Raw genomic sequence first — 15,105 nt, 5'->3', positions numbered from 1 at the left:
ACATACTGTTGAACATTAGTCATACATGATGATGGTAGCAGCTGCAGTGCGGTACAGTACACCTACTACACTATTTGTATATGTTAAGGAGTCTCGTGGCCTGCGAGAAGAAACTGTCCCTCAAGTGATTTGTGCGTGCTCTTGGGACCCTGTATCTCCTCCCTGAGGGTAGCAGGGAGAACAGACTGTTGTGGGGGTGGTTTGTGTCTTTGATGATCTTCAGGGACCTCCTGAGGCACCGCTGGTTGTACAGATCTTGCAGTTCTGGCAGCTCACATCCTGTTACGTGCTGGGCCGCGCGCCTCACCCCACATATTGTGCCTGCTTGTATTGTTCTGGTGAACCAGAATTGAAAGCGGTGGTCCGGGCGTGAAGGGCAGCCCGGACATCACTGTTGACCCAGGGCTTCTGATTTGGCATTATTTTGATTCTTTTTGTTAGGACTACGTCCTCTGTGCATTTTTTTATGAAGCATGACACCGTCTCTGCATATTCGCCCAGGTCTCCTGCAGCCTTGAACTCCTCCCATACTACTTGGCCAAAGCAATCCCTCAGGATGTCATCTGATTGGTCTGACCAGCAGTGGGCGGTTCGGAATGCTGGGGGCTGTTTTTTGAGTTTTTGTTGATACCTGGGTATGAGCAGGATGGAGGCGTGGTCCGATTTGCCGAAGGGGGGGGCGGGGTGTGGCCTTGTAACAATGGCGGATGTTTGTGTAACAATGATTTATGACAGACACTGATAGGCTCTACACCGCTTACTTATCACCTGGGTGTGATTTTTTTTCTTTCTTTCGTGGGGATATAGAACTGTATGACATCACCGGCCATCACCTGGCCACTTTCTTTCGTTGTTTTGCAGGGACATAGAATTATGACATCATCGGCGACCTGGCCACTTTTATTCTTTCCTGGGGACAATATAACATCATCGGCAATCTGGCCACTTTCTTCCTTTCTTCCTTTCTTTCGTGGGGACAGACAGACATACGGACCTGCCCTCTTATCAAGGGCCTTGGGTCAACCCCACCGCATTGCCAGGAGACCGGGTCGAGCCCAGCCCCACGGCAGGTGCTGGGCTAATCGGGGGCCATGGCGCTGGCTGTGCCACGGGTACTGCTGCTGACACCGTCTGGAGGGGTACAACAGGAAGCTCCACCGTGCCTGGGGTGGCCTGTTGTCTTACCTGTGGAGCAGCTGGGCGAGGACCAGCTGAAGGCTGGGGGGTATGCTGAAGCAACTCAGCCTGGTGTGTATACCCCACCAGAGAGATGTCTGTGAGTTTGTTCGGAATACCGGGAGGGCTCCGGCGAAGCTACCTGCAGGTAGAGCATAGACGAGCCTTGCTACCTTGACAAGTCATGTTCTCAATTTGCCAAACACCGTTGTCTGTCCAGCCGTAGGGCTGTGCGATTAATCGATTTTGAATCGTAATCGAATTAATTAGTTAGGACGATGTTAAAAAAATGAAAATCGTAAAATCGTTTATTTTATTTTATTTAATTTTCACTTTAACTAGGGTAAGTACGTTATGCGGGGCGGCTCTCTCTCATGTACGCATGCTGCTACTTGTCCATTCTCACCACTGTAAAGTCTCTCTAGAGGCTGTGATACTGGCTACTAAAAACAGCAGCACAATGGACTTATTTCAACACCTCCGACCAAAAAGCAGCTTGTTGCACTGCGGGCTGTAGCCTACAAGATAACGATTGCCACAACACACTCACGCGCGCACACGAACACAGACATTATCACCGGACGATGAAACGTTGCCTTTACAGTTCACATAATAACAAAACAACACGTGAGGCCACCGAGTACTGATAGATTGGCTGTATTCATGGCTGCCTCAGCTGACTCGCCTGTCCCTGTGTGTCTGAATTTCCCCCTAACTGCTATCGCAGTTCCACGCATTCCTGTTGTGACTTTGTGTTATTCTAGTACAGATATAACTCAGAGCACGGGTGGTCGCTTAGACACTAATATAATTATCTCACGGAGGAACACGCAAATCCACCAGTGTCAAGTTAGCAAGCAACAGCCAGGAAGTTAAGCATAGCAGCGGCAAGCTAAAACAGGAAGTTGAGTTGTTCTACCTTCAGAGTAAAAGCGTAAATTGTCAATTATGGAAAAAAGGGGGGAAAAGAGCTCTGCAGGGCAACAAATGTTTAGAGAAGTATAATAGTATAAGAAATCGAAATCGAAATCGAAAATCGAGTTTTGAGAGAAAAAATCGTCAATTTTAGTTTTAGGCAAAATCGCACAGCCCTATCCAGCCGCTGTGCGAGTGCGTAACCGCCTTGAGGGATTCTTGTTGGCACCGTTGGGCTTGGTCGTCTAGCTGTTTACTCTATTCTAGATCTGCTTTGACTCTACCTCAATCTCATGGCGGAGCTCTTCAAGCTCCAACTGCTTCATTCGCTCCTGCAGTATAACAAATTTGGCCTCGGAGAGACGCAGGTCTGCTTAGGAGAGGTGGTTCAGATGACCATCGTCATGCTCCTTGTCCGGGGAAAGCGCCGCTATCCTGCTTGAAGGAGCAATTTGTTGAGAAGATTCGTAGGACCTGAGATACCCTGGGCGAGTGCCCGGTACCCACAACAACCTGTGAGGTCCTTTACAGATTACAGAATTCCGTAGTCGTGTGATTTTAAATAAAAAAAGGATGGAAAAGCAGGAATCCATGGAATGTGGACACTTTACATCCCCCATTATAGTAGCCATTCATGGTTTGCCCTGCGGGGAGCTTCAGGTACACTTTGTCTCCCTGCAGCAGCTCAAGCACCACGGTCTTGCTGAAGGTGCTGATGTATTGGCCTTCCCTTCTCCTATTGGTGTCGGCCTCGACGGCCTGTGCGTTAAACATCATCTTCACGGCGTTCTTGATGAGTTTCACTCCGGTGTGAAAGTGGTGGTTTTGGTGAGGTAGCTGCCGGTCACAGTGAATCCAAAATAGTACGTGCCTCTTACCGGTGCATGGAATAAGCCTGTTCTACGATCGTACCCTCCTCCGGTGTTGGTGATGACATCACGAAAGATCAGTGTTTGCGCTTGGGAGAACGGTCTCACGATGGTCTCACGACGGCCCAGGGCGGTGAAAAACGCTACGTGGTGCCGAGTCAGCTGGGTTCTCATAGCAGTTGGTATGTGTTTTTCAATGCACATGTTGGTGTGTTTTTGAATGCACATAGACAACACACAATGGCACACACACCAAAACCAGACAGACACACACCACAACCAAGAGCTTGAATTTCTTCTTCTTCTTTGAGTGCAGACTGCAGAGAATTTCAGATCCTGCTGAAGCTCTCTGATCGCTCTGCAGTAAGAAAGACTCACACAGGTTCTTCAACAACATGTCTGGCCTGTCAGAGCACCAATCATCCCTTGTATCCTCAGCGTGGAAGGATTTATGACATCACTGATCACTGATGACATCACAATTCAGTCTGTGACATCACTGATGATGTCAGAATATGACAACATAGGATATGACATAATTAGTGATGATGTCACAGATGCGTCATGGATCCAATGCCTCTTCTACGACACGCCCTACTCTGCCTCTGATTGGGTTGGGTTTAGGCATCACTGATGACATCTGCTCGAGTCGAGTGACATCCATCCAATGGACCAGTTTTTGACCTCGCAATAGTTCCCGGAAGTAAGGTTCTGGATTGAGCAGCGCTGTAGAGTTGCAGCAGAATGGAACGTGTGTGATGTACTTTAAGACATTTAAAGAATCAAATTGAATAGTATCAGCTTCATTTTATGCAATCAAACATAGTTCCTGGAACATACTCCCCTACGTGAGTCATGTGACTATCAAGCATTTGCGCCACTTTCTCTTTAAATCACTCGAGTAAATGGCTTGAGTAACAAGTTAACACTGATGACATCATCACCAATGACATCACAATAGACCCTTTTCACGGGCGGCCATTTTGTGTCGAAAAGGCAGAATAAACACAGGTGCAAGCAAAACACTAATGAGGGTTTCCAAATTCCAATCATGGAAGTTGGAAACCCTCATTAGTGTTTTGCTTGCACCTGTGTTTACCCTGCCTTTTCGACACAAAATGGCCCCCGTGAGAAGGGTCTATTGCTCACGTGACATCACGGCTGACATCACAAAGGGATGCTCCGATCGATTGGGCGCCGATATCAATTGGCCGATATTGGCTCAATCGGCTTTGATCAGAGTTCTCAAAAACGCAGATCAAAGGGGGCCGATCAGATGCACGTGAGATTAGGAAAAGAGGTCGGCGGCCATGTTTGGAAAGTAGTGCCGGCTACCTCTTTTCCTTCCAAAAAGACAGATTATGTGCATTTTGGATTAATATTTCATCGTGTGGTGAGTACCCGAAGCACAAAATGTATTTTGGTGCCGTGAGATGTGTGTTTTGGCAGATTTTAACAGCTGTACCATTAGCCTCCATTCTATGGCGATACTAACTAACTTCACGACTGTAGCTCACTGTAAACTGCGCGGACAGTGCCGGTAAGGCATGGTGTATCTTGGTTATGTGGGGGATGTGGCAAATGAGCTAAACTCCCGAAAAGTATCCCTTTAAGAATAGTAAAAAAAAAAATATATATATATATATATATATATATATATATATATATATATATATATATATATAAATAAACAAATAAATAATGCTACATGATAAAAAGAAGGCTTCAATCGACGCCGTGATCAGTGATATTGCTATCGGCAGATACTGATTCCAGCGATTGGTGATCGGCCCCAAAAATCCTGATCGGAGCACCCCTAATCACAAATGATCGAGTGTGAATGTAGAATAATACACCCCTACATTATGACATCAGTGGTGACATATGACATCATTATAGTAGTGACCTGGCCACCAGGCCGTGCCGTCTGAAGAACTGTATGACATCATTGGTGATTTATGACCTCATCACTGTATGCGACATCATCATTGATTTTTCCCAGAACTGTATGACATCATTGGCGACCTACTGTCTTTCTTTCGTGGGGGCATACATACATACATACATACATACATACATACATACATGCATACATAAGTACGTACATAATACCCTCTCATAGACGCCTCGGTTATTAGTGGCCATGCCGTAAAAAGCTGCCCGTTTTGAGGCAAACCTCCCTCAGCTTCAATTCAGCGTAGCTTTTAAAGCCGTTCACTGGTAATGCTGAATTGTATGCGCTGAGGGACGAAGTAGTAGCCTTTGGTACGGTTTGCCTTGCGTCCACACTACTCCAGCTTACCCCTTCCCCACCCACCACCCCTACCCCCCCACCCCAAGAAGAAATGACAAACACATTATTAGCAGCTCTATACAGTAAGTCTCACTACACGGTTGGTCGGTCGGTCCACCAAAAAATGTCGGTCCACAAATTCAAACAGACAAACACACAAATGGTGCCCGGTCTTTTCAGATCCAAGAGGCCCTAATGGAGAAAGCACCATCACCCTTCGTCTTCAGCTTAGTGCAGAAATCAAACGTTTCAGCGTGGGCACAGAGTATCAGCGTGGGCACAGTTTATTTAATCACAAGTTCATTTCAGAGGAATGTGTTGTTTACACATTTGTATTGCCCCTTGTGCTGTGTGCAATGTGGGGCATGATTGGATGGGGGATGGGAGGCGGGAGGTATCTTTTTGTTCAGCGAGCCCATGATTCTCCTATCTATGTACCCCTGAGTGAACTCAGCAGAGAGAGAGAGAGAGAGAGATATCAAACTTTGCTGTTTCATAAACATTTGTCAACCAACCACAGACCTTATTTCATGCATTTAACCGAAATCCCCATACAAAAATCCCATTGCCTTTTCCCCCAACGAACCAGCATGGCGGCTGTTTCTGGGTAAGTCATCCCTGCGGTACTCTATGGCTCTGACCTAAGTAGCTTTATAATAGAATTGCAATCGAACGATGCATGGTCACGCACGTGCAAACACACACGCGCGCACACACACACAAACACACACACACACACACACTTTGGTATACCACTTTGGTGTGGTTTGGAGTGCTTTTGTCCGCTAAAACAAGCAGCTGCAGTCTCTTCTTTGGCCTGGATGCCCTTGGATTTCTCTGTGTAAGCTAACTCTGGATGAGATATATTTGATAGTGACACACAAACACACAAACACACACACACACACACACACACACACACAGGACACATGTTGCCATGGTGACAGCAATACACCCCAGAAAGCAGGAAGGAATGACCCCGGATCAGATCAGGGTCAGATTGGAGAGCTGGGATTGGCTCACTCATCTCCACCCACTCATCACTATGACCGTGACTGCCAGAAGCAAGCATTGATCTCTGACCTGTTAGTGTGGTCTAAGGTCTTCTGTGGTTGTGGAGAACACACACTCTGATGGTCCACAATCTTTAGCCATATTCGGAATGGTTCACTCAATCACTCACTCACTTTTCCCAATATACTGTTGTTAATCATAAATAGCGATTAGTGAACTTTATGGGGGACGATCAAATGAGTTTTGGACACTACCTCACTCTTCTCCTTTGGTAAACACGACTGCATTGCATTGTGGGTATTTTTTTTATAGTGCACTATATACAGTGAATCAAATTAACAGTTGAGAATTTGAACACTAGTAAAAAATGGCAGTTAAACACTGCACTCTATTGATTTTCTTTTGTCTAATGTTGAGCTGCACTTTTAGGGGAAACCGTTTATTTACAGGGTAGTTTCTCTTTGTTGCAGTCCAGCCACTGATTGCAGGCCACTGATAGCAGGCCCTAAATTACCTGTAGAACTAATATACACTTGAACCTGCATTCTGGCATTTGAAACGACAACAAATGTTAAAGGAGAAGAAAAAAAAAATGACACCCTACCTGGACCTTATTTCTAGCTTTATTTATGGTTCATAACTCACCCAGCAAGGGCATTTTTGAAATCGACCCACAAAGCTATAACGCGCCGGGCAAGATTGTTGTAAAAAACAACACAGAATTCTCTTTTAATATCCATCCAGCAGCCACTTTACGAGGATGCCTTTTAGCTTATGGCCTAACTAATCATGTGTTTCCAGGTAGTGGCACTATGTAACTGACCTCTGTTTGTCTGTTTCTTTCAGGTATCCGTTACAGTCCAGATGTGTCTGTGGATGAGGTGAAAGCCCTGGCCTCTCTGATGACCTACAAGTGTGCTGTGGTCGGTAGGTACAGTCTTAAGCCCCCCCACACATGATCCGCGCTAAACCAGCTGTGCACCCGCTGTCTCGTTGTTTTCTATGGGGGAGAGCGGTGCCTCGTCTCGTTGTTTTTCTATGGGGGAGAGCGCTGTCTCGTTGGTTTTCCTCTGGGGGAGAGCGGTGCCTCGTTGGTTTTCTATGGGGGAGAGCGGTGCCTCGTTGGTTTTCTATGGGGGAGAGCGGTGCCTCGTTGTTTTCCTATGGGGGAGAGCGGTGCCTCGTTGTTTTCCTATGGGGGAGAGCGGTGCCTCGTTGGTTTTCCTATGGGGGAGAGCGGTGCCTCGTTGGTTTTCCTATGGGGGAGAGCGGTGCCTCGTTGGTTTTCTATGGGGGAGAGCGGTGCCTCGTTGTTTTCCTATGGGGGAGAGCGGTGCCTCGTTGTTTTCCTATGGGGGAGAGCGGTGCCTCGTTGTTTTCCTATGGGGGAGAGCGGTGCCTCGTTGTTTTCCTATGGGGGAGAGCGGTGTCTCGTTGGTTTTCTATGGGGGAGAGCGGTGTCTCGTTGTTTTCCTATGGGGGAGAGCGGTGCCTCGTTGTTTTCCTCTGGGGGAGAGCGGTGCCTCGTTGTTTTCCTATGGGGGAGAGCGGTGTCTCGTTGTTTTCCTATGGGGGAGAGCGGTGCCTCGTTGTTTTCCTATGGGGGAGAGCGGTGCCTCGTTGTTTTCCTATGGGGGAGAGCGGTGTCTCGTTGTTTTCCTATGGGGGAGAGCGGTGCCTCGTTGTTTTCCTATGGGGGAGAGCGGTGCCTCGTTGTTTTCCTCTGGGGGAGAGCGGTGTCTCGTTGTTTTCCTATGGGGGAGAGCGGTGCCTCGTCTCGTTGTTTTCCTATGGGGGAGAGCGGTGCCTCGTTGTTTTCCTATGGGGGAGATCGGTGCCTCGTTGTTTTCCTATGGGGGAGAGCGGTGCCTCGTTGTTTTCCTATGGGGGAGAGCGGTGCCTCGTTGTTTTCCTATGGGGGAGAGCGGTGCCTCGTTGTTTTCCTATGGGGGAGAGCGGTGCCTCCCAACTACGCGGCAGCACTACACTTGGCGTTGCGCACCGCTTGAATTTGCCACCTTGCGCTGCGCTCAAAGTTCAAATTGTTTCAACTTTGGCCTGTTTACCGCTGAAGCTTTCTCCGCTCTACCTCGCAGTGAGAGAAGAGAAGATCGCTTATCACGTGGAGGCAGCTTTAGGGTTTTATCCCTCCACAAAGCCTCCTATTGGTTGTCCCCCTTTCTCCATCTATTTAATTGTATACATTGTACATTTTTCAAGTATTTTTCAGGACATTGGATTGTTTTGCCAGTGTCACGCATGTTTAATGCATGTTCTTAGTACGTATTGCTAAGCCCATGGTTTTTAAGCTGTATTCTTCCCCTCCAGATGTGCCATTTGGGGGAGCCAAAGCCGGAGTCAAGATCAACCCCAAGAATTACTCTGTAAGTCTTGTCATGTCAGTCCCCACCACACACACACACACACACACACACACACACACACACACACACACACACATTATGTGTAGATGCACGCACATGTTAAAGTATGGGCTGGCTGTGAAGGGAGAAAGTAACAGCCTGGTCTGATCAATTTCTCTCATGCACGCACACACACACACACGCATGCACGCACACGCACACATACACACACACACACACACACACACAATGGATGATTTCATCTCACTAGATATGGCTGCAGAATCTCATCTTTCATTTTGTCTTATTATTTTTCTTTCCCCTCCACTCTTCAGCTCTCTGAAAAGGAGAGAAATGGATTGAGAGAGTGTGAAGAGCGATAGGGTAATAAAAGAGACAGAGTTGGGCAGGGAGATGGAGAGAGTGAGGCCTATTTATATTTGGCAGTCCAGCAGATAATTACATCTTTATATATTTCTCCAGAATGACTTTTGATGTCAGGGTTAGAGCAATAACTGTGCCAATAGATGACCAGATGTACTGTATGTGATTTAATGGACTGAGTAAGCATTTTATTTTTGTTTTTACATGTCAATTGTTTTATATAACCAACCGTTTTTATGGGCTTACAAGATGTGGGTTGTAGTTAGATTATCAATTATACTGTGAGGTGAACAGATGTAATGGTCATTGGCTATTGCCTCTGTGCCTAGAATTGACTTTACGGTTTTTCCAAGTTGTTTGAAACGTGTAAACTAAACAAATAATTCAGCCCCACTTGAAAAGGAAAGTGTTGCTTTATATGTGGTAGAAATTCTTCAATCTTTCTCTTTCATCTATAGCCTCTTCTTTCCCACATGTCTTTTAGTGCACGTCTTATTATTACAGCGGTCCCAGGTGACAATATATTTTTCTCTTTATCATCTACTTTCTCTGTTTCCTAGGATAATGAGCTGGAGAAGATCACCAGGAGATTCACAATTGAGCTGGCCAAGAAGGGTTTCATCGGTGAGTTTGGTTTTCTGTGTGTATAAGATTAAAAAATACATATATCTTGCTCATTACTCAACCAATTCAAATGTCGTGTTATGTAAGGGATAATGTACAGCGAGCCATTTGGCGTTAAGGTCTTGATCACCTGATCACCTCGTCAGGGTTTATTTCACCATAATGACTGACTGGCTCACTGTACATTATCCCGCTTATTACACCGCTACTCACTAAAGAAAGCTACGGTAATGTTTGTTTTTGTTTGCCATGGGGTGTCGCAAATGAGCTAAATTAACCGTTAAATTTACAGAATCCTTTAGTGATTTCCGCAGAGAAATAACAGACCGTAGAATGCAGTGACTGACCAATCAGAATCGAGTATTCAACAAAGCCAAGTAATAATACCTATTACTCACTGGGAGCAGGATTTTTACTTGGTACATTACTTTTCCATTACATTCCCCAAATGTGGCGTATGCATTTTCTCTTCCCTTCAGAAATCAGGAAAAAGTATGGGCTTTTGTGTGAGTGATCATATAGTTTAGTTCCAATGTTCTTGTCATCCTTTCCTTCAGTAAAATCACTGTCGTGGGAATACTTCCACCCAGGGAAAGGAAAGGGGGAGAGAGAGGGAGTAAAGGACAGGGAGAGGGAGGGAGATGACACATTTTGGGATGAGGGGATGAGGATGGGAATAATTTTGGGATAATTCAACTTCAATCTGACGCTTAGGACATTGGTCAGATGTTGATGCATCTCCCCACTGTGTTCTGGCATTTTCAACATCACACTAATTGGACCAAAGGGGGGCGCTAGAATTACCACTCTCAGTGCAGTTGTCACTGATTGGCCCAGAGGGGGACTGCATCATTCATGGGGGATGATATGTTTACTGCTGCCTTATTTGATTGGTAAACATATACATGTATAACATAACATATTGAAATTGAAACGGTGATTTATTAGCCTGGGTAAACCCAGCCTTCAACGTGACATCACATATAGCCTGTGACTGATAGCACATAGAGGTCACGTGGAGGCTGGGTTTACCCAGGCTAGTGATTTGTTACACTGCACTCTGTATAACATGTCAACTCAACTAGTAGGTTGTGCAAGGCCACACACCCTTATTTGTTGATGTCCATACACTGGTTCAGCAGGCGAACAGCCCCTATAGAGTGGAATGTGTTCAAACATAAGAGAGAGAGAGAGAGAGAGAGAGAGAGAGAGAGAGAGAGAGAGAGAGAGAGATGACTGTTTGCTGTGTGCATAACTGTGTATAGACACCAGTAGTTGTGTATATTGGTGGGGTTGTATCCATGGGACTTCCATAATCAATGTATGTCTTGAGGCACAACAACAGCACCCTCTTGCACACTACTTCACCGCCCTTGTCTGTGGGTGTGTTTTGTGTGCAACGCTAACATGGTCAGAGTCAGACTGCCCCTATTGAGAAATTCAGCTGTCCTTTTCAGCTCCTCCCTTCCCATGTGACTCACGTCACCCCTCCCCCACCCCTCTCACTCTCTCCTTGTGTTTTTGGAGCCTGTCCTTACATGGGCAGCCCTGCAGGGCACAGGTATGACACAAGGGCACGGAGTCTGGCATTCACACTCCTCTGTCACCAGTGTCCACATCGATAATGTTGATTCAAACGTTCAGGATCAGCAGTAGTATCTCACACGCTCTGGACTCTAGCTTGTTTGCTACTATATATATATATAGAGAGAGAAGAAATGACGGTGTTTATTTGTGCTGCTGTCCCGTGCACGATGTAAAGTATGCATAGGCGCTGGCATTCCTGCACTGCGGCTGGCAGGCTATAATAAACCTTCACCTCTCTCTCCCACTTCTCCCCCCCCCCCCCCGCTGTCCTCACCAGGGCCTGGCATCGACGTCCCGGCCCCGGACATGAGCACCGGAGAGAGGGAAATGTCCTGGATCGCAGACACGTACGCCAACACCATTGCGCACACTGTGAGTTCTCAGGCATATACACTCAAGACAGCCTCTCTGATGTCTTTTTTCCCCCCTTCCTTTTTCTGAATGTCAAATGGGAAGACAAGGGAGGAATTCTTTGGCCATGACCAGATGTTTCCCTCTGCCCGGCCCTCGGTTCATTCCCTTCCCTCCAGATCCTGCAGTCATTTCTCCTCTCTTAGTCATCAGGGCAGACTGTGTGTGTTTGTGTTGGGGTGCTATCAGTTAATCATTCTCCTATCAAAACCTGTCACCTGTTTATTTGAGCAACCTGTTTATTTTAGCAAAGCTGCGAAAATATTGACTTGTGTATGTGAGTGTGCACATGTGTTTGTGCCGTTTGTGCATATACATTAGTGTATATTGCAGGTGTCATAGACCTTGCTTGCTGTCAGTGTCAGGTGACGGGCGATTGGGCCACAGGGTGCACATATCCCATAGTTCACCAGCCCAACTAGTAAAAAAAAATATATATATATATTATGAAAGAAATATATATACCGTAAATTCCGGACTATAAGCCGCGGCTTTTTTCCCGTTTTTTGGCCTTTTTTGCCCCCTGCGGCTTATATAACGGTGCGTCTTATCTATGGATTTTTTCCAAAAAAAAAAAAAAATCTCTCTTTTTTAGCACTCTTTCTAACTATAAATCCACTTCTGTTTTAATTTCCTCTCTTGCCCTCTTTTAACAACATAACATAACATAACATAACACAACACAGGTAAGCAGAAAGAAAAAGACTAAGCAATCACGCCATGAATGAGGAAATGACTCACCTGCTGGAGGCTGGAGATACACCGCTTGGGCTAAACTTTTACTCCGTGAAACACTATCGATTAAGTCCGACATCACTCAGAGGTTTTGAGCAGCTTGAAAACAAGTTTGAAAACGTGCAGAAGTCCATCCACTCACTCACTAAAGAAACTAAGGCAACCGTGAACAGAGTTTATAATGCGGAAAAGCGCATCCGCGCACTGGAGGACAAAAACAACACAGTGAGTCCGAAAATGGATAAAATGCAAAATCGAAACCCTGCACACGCAGGTTGATGACTTAATCAGCAGGAGTAAAAGAAATAACATTTGCCTGATCAATGTAAAAGAGGGAGCTGAGATTGGTGACATGGACGCTTTCGTGGCAAAATCCTGTGTTACATCCTGGACCTGAAGGAAGGCGAGAAACCACCAGAGGTGGACAGGGCACACCGGGCGCCTCGGCCACGTCCAGACCCCGGCCTGCCACCGAGGGCCATCTTCATCTGCCTACTCCGCTGGCCCGACCGTCAACTCATCCTCCAGGCTGCGGGGAAGAAGCCCCTCACCTGGGAGGGTACGCGCTTTTTCGTCCGGCAGGACCTCTCCGCGTTGGTGCAACAGAAACGCGCAACATACAACAGCATCATCGAGTCAATGGATATCGCTTTGGCGTACTGTACCCAGCGAGACTCGTCATAACCATTGATGGACAGCGGCGGAACAAGAGCTCAAAGTGAAACTGCTGAATATCTTTTGAGTTGGACTGGTCAATAGTACTGTGAGTAACTAAAATAAAAAAATAAAAAACGGAATTCTCTCTTCTTTAGCACTCTTTCTAACTATAAATCCACTTCTGTTTTAATTTCCTCTCTTGCCCTCTTTTCACCACACCGCGGACACTGTGTGCACTGTAAAAAAAACAAAAAATACCACAATGTGTGATTTTGTCTGGGGATTAGTGACCTGACTTTTGTTTTGTTGAAATGTTAATAAATGGGAGCTTCCCCAAACAGCCATCTCTTTCCCGACAATCCCCTCTGTGCACGAAGCCTTACATATGGTAATTAAACATCAAAACACCCGCGGCTTATAGACCGGTGCGGCTTATAGAAGAAAAAAATAGTCACCTTTGAAGGTGCGTCTTATAGACCGGTGCGTCTTATAGTCCGGAATTTACGGTATTTATTTTATATATATATATATATATAGCTTTTGACTGTTCATTTAAAACATGCTCATTCATGTTTGCTATCTGCTAGCTAAGTTTCAACTAAGGTCAGGCTAGTTAACCATCCAGGCAGCAGAGAAACAGAAATTCAGACACTACTGCTTTGTGCATAGCCAGCGCAACAGGCAGCCAATTAGGAGTCAGAACCATTGTTTTGCAGCAATTTGATTGGCTCACTGTCTGAATGAGAGCACAGTGGTTCACAGGTACAGACAGGTGTAGGTAGACCAAAGACTTTATAGAACTGAGGAATTAAAATATTATCCAGTGTTGAAGGTGACCTGTTGATTTATCCACCAAAGACACATTTTACTGGAATTCTCTTCCCCTTGTCTCTCATCCTCTGTCACCTTATCCAGCCGTGCGCCCTCTGTCCCACAAACTACTGGCAGTGCTATGGACTGTGTGTGTGATCTGATCGTGTGTGTGTGTGTGTGCAGGACATCAACGCCCACGCGTGTGTGACGGGGAAGCCCATCAGCCAGGGCGGCATCCACGGGCGTATCTCAGCCACCGGGCGAGGGGTCTTCCATGGCATTGAGAACTTCATCCACGAGGCGTCTTACATGAGCATGCTGGGCCTGAGCCCCGGCTTCCAGGACAAGACCTTTGTTATCCAGGTACACTCACTTGCTCCTTACCTGCTTACTCCAGGTGCACGCACACCTAGGGAGCAACAGTGTTACTCCATTGTTACTCCAGGTGCATGCACACCTAGGGAGCAACAGTGTTACTCCATTGTTACTCCAGGTGCACGCACACCTAGGGAGCAACAGTGTTACTCCAGGTGCATGCACACCTAGGGAGCAACAGTGTTACTCCATTGTTACTCCAGGTGCACGCACACCTAGGGAGCAACAGTGTTACTCCAGGTTCACGCACACCTAGGGAGCAACAGTGTTACTCCAGGTTCACGCACACCTAGGGAGCAACAGTGTTACTCCAGTGTTACTCCAGGTGCACGCACACCTAGGGAGCAACAGTGTTACTCCAGGTGCATGCACACCTAGGGAGCAACAGTGTTGGACATGTTACTTTCAAAATGTAATATACTACATATTACTGGTTACTTTCATTTGAAAGTAATACGTTACTTTACAATATTACTGTCTGTGTAGAGTAACTAGTTTTTTTACACTACTTTTGCATTCTTTTCACCAAAATAACAGCAGTAGCAGAATGACATCGCCGCCCTTGAACCATAAAGAAAACACCATCTTGATGTCAGTATAAACCTATAGTGGTTATTTGTATAAAAACACACAATTTGATTAGGAAATGATTGTATCCTTATTTAAATATGTTTTGATGAAACAAATGTAACTCAATTTGTAACTTGTGTCACTTGACAAAGTAACTGGTATAATATTACTGAAATCCTGTATAATAAGTTATATTACTGAGTGAGTTAGTGCTCAAAGTAATATATTACATGTAATATGTTACTTTTGTAACATTTTACCCCCAACACTGGGGAGCAAGGACCTGTGTGTGTGTGTGTGTGTGTGTGTGTGTGTGTGT

The 15,105-nt window shown here is 46.0% G+C and overlaps 1 protein-coding gene across 1 annotated transcript in view; it reads left to right on the top strand.

The window, feature by feature from the left end:
• The window catches only part of LOC310774744 (glutamate dehydrogenase, mitochondrial), a 30,314-nt gene that overhangs the window by 7,685 nt on the left and 7,524 nt on the right, over window positions 1-15,105 (top strand). The window contains exons 2-6 of the mRNA XM_083634875.1: window positions 7,114-7,194; window positions 8,596-8,651; window positions 9,575-9,638; window positions 11,503-11,597; window positions 14,025-14,204. Of these exons, the coding sequence (XP_083491001.1) occupies window positions 7,114-7,194; window positions 8,596-8,651; window positions 9,575-9,638; window positions 11,503-11,597; window positions 14,025-14,204 (476 nt within the window). The remainder of the gene's footprint in view (window positions 1-7,113; window positions 7,195-8,595; window positions 8,652-9,574; window positions 9,639-11,502; window positions 11,598-14,024; window positions 14,205-15,105) is intronic.

Source organism: Poromitra crassiceps (assembly GCF_964638095.1).
Source record: "Poromitra crassiceps genome assembly, chromosome: 4".
Lineage (NCBI taxonomy): Eukaryota > Metazoa > Chordata > Actinopteri > Beryciformes > Melamphaidae > Poromitra > Poromitra crassiceps.
The sequence above is the reverse complement of the archived record's forward strand: the minus strand, read 5'-3'. Positions and strand labels throughout refer to the sequence as shown.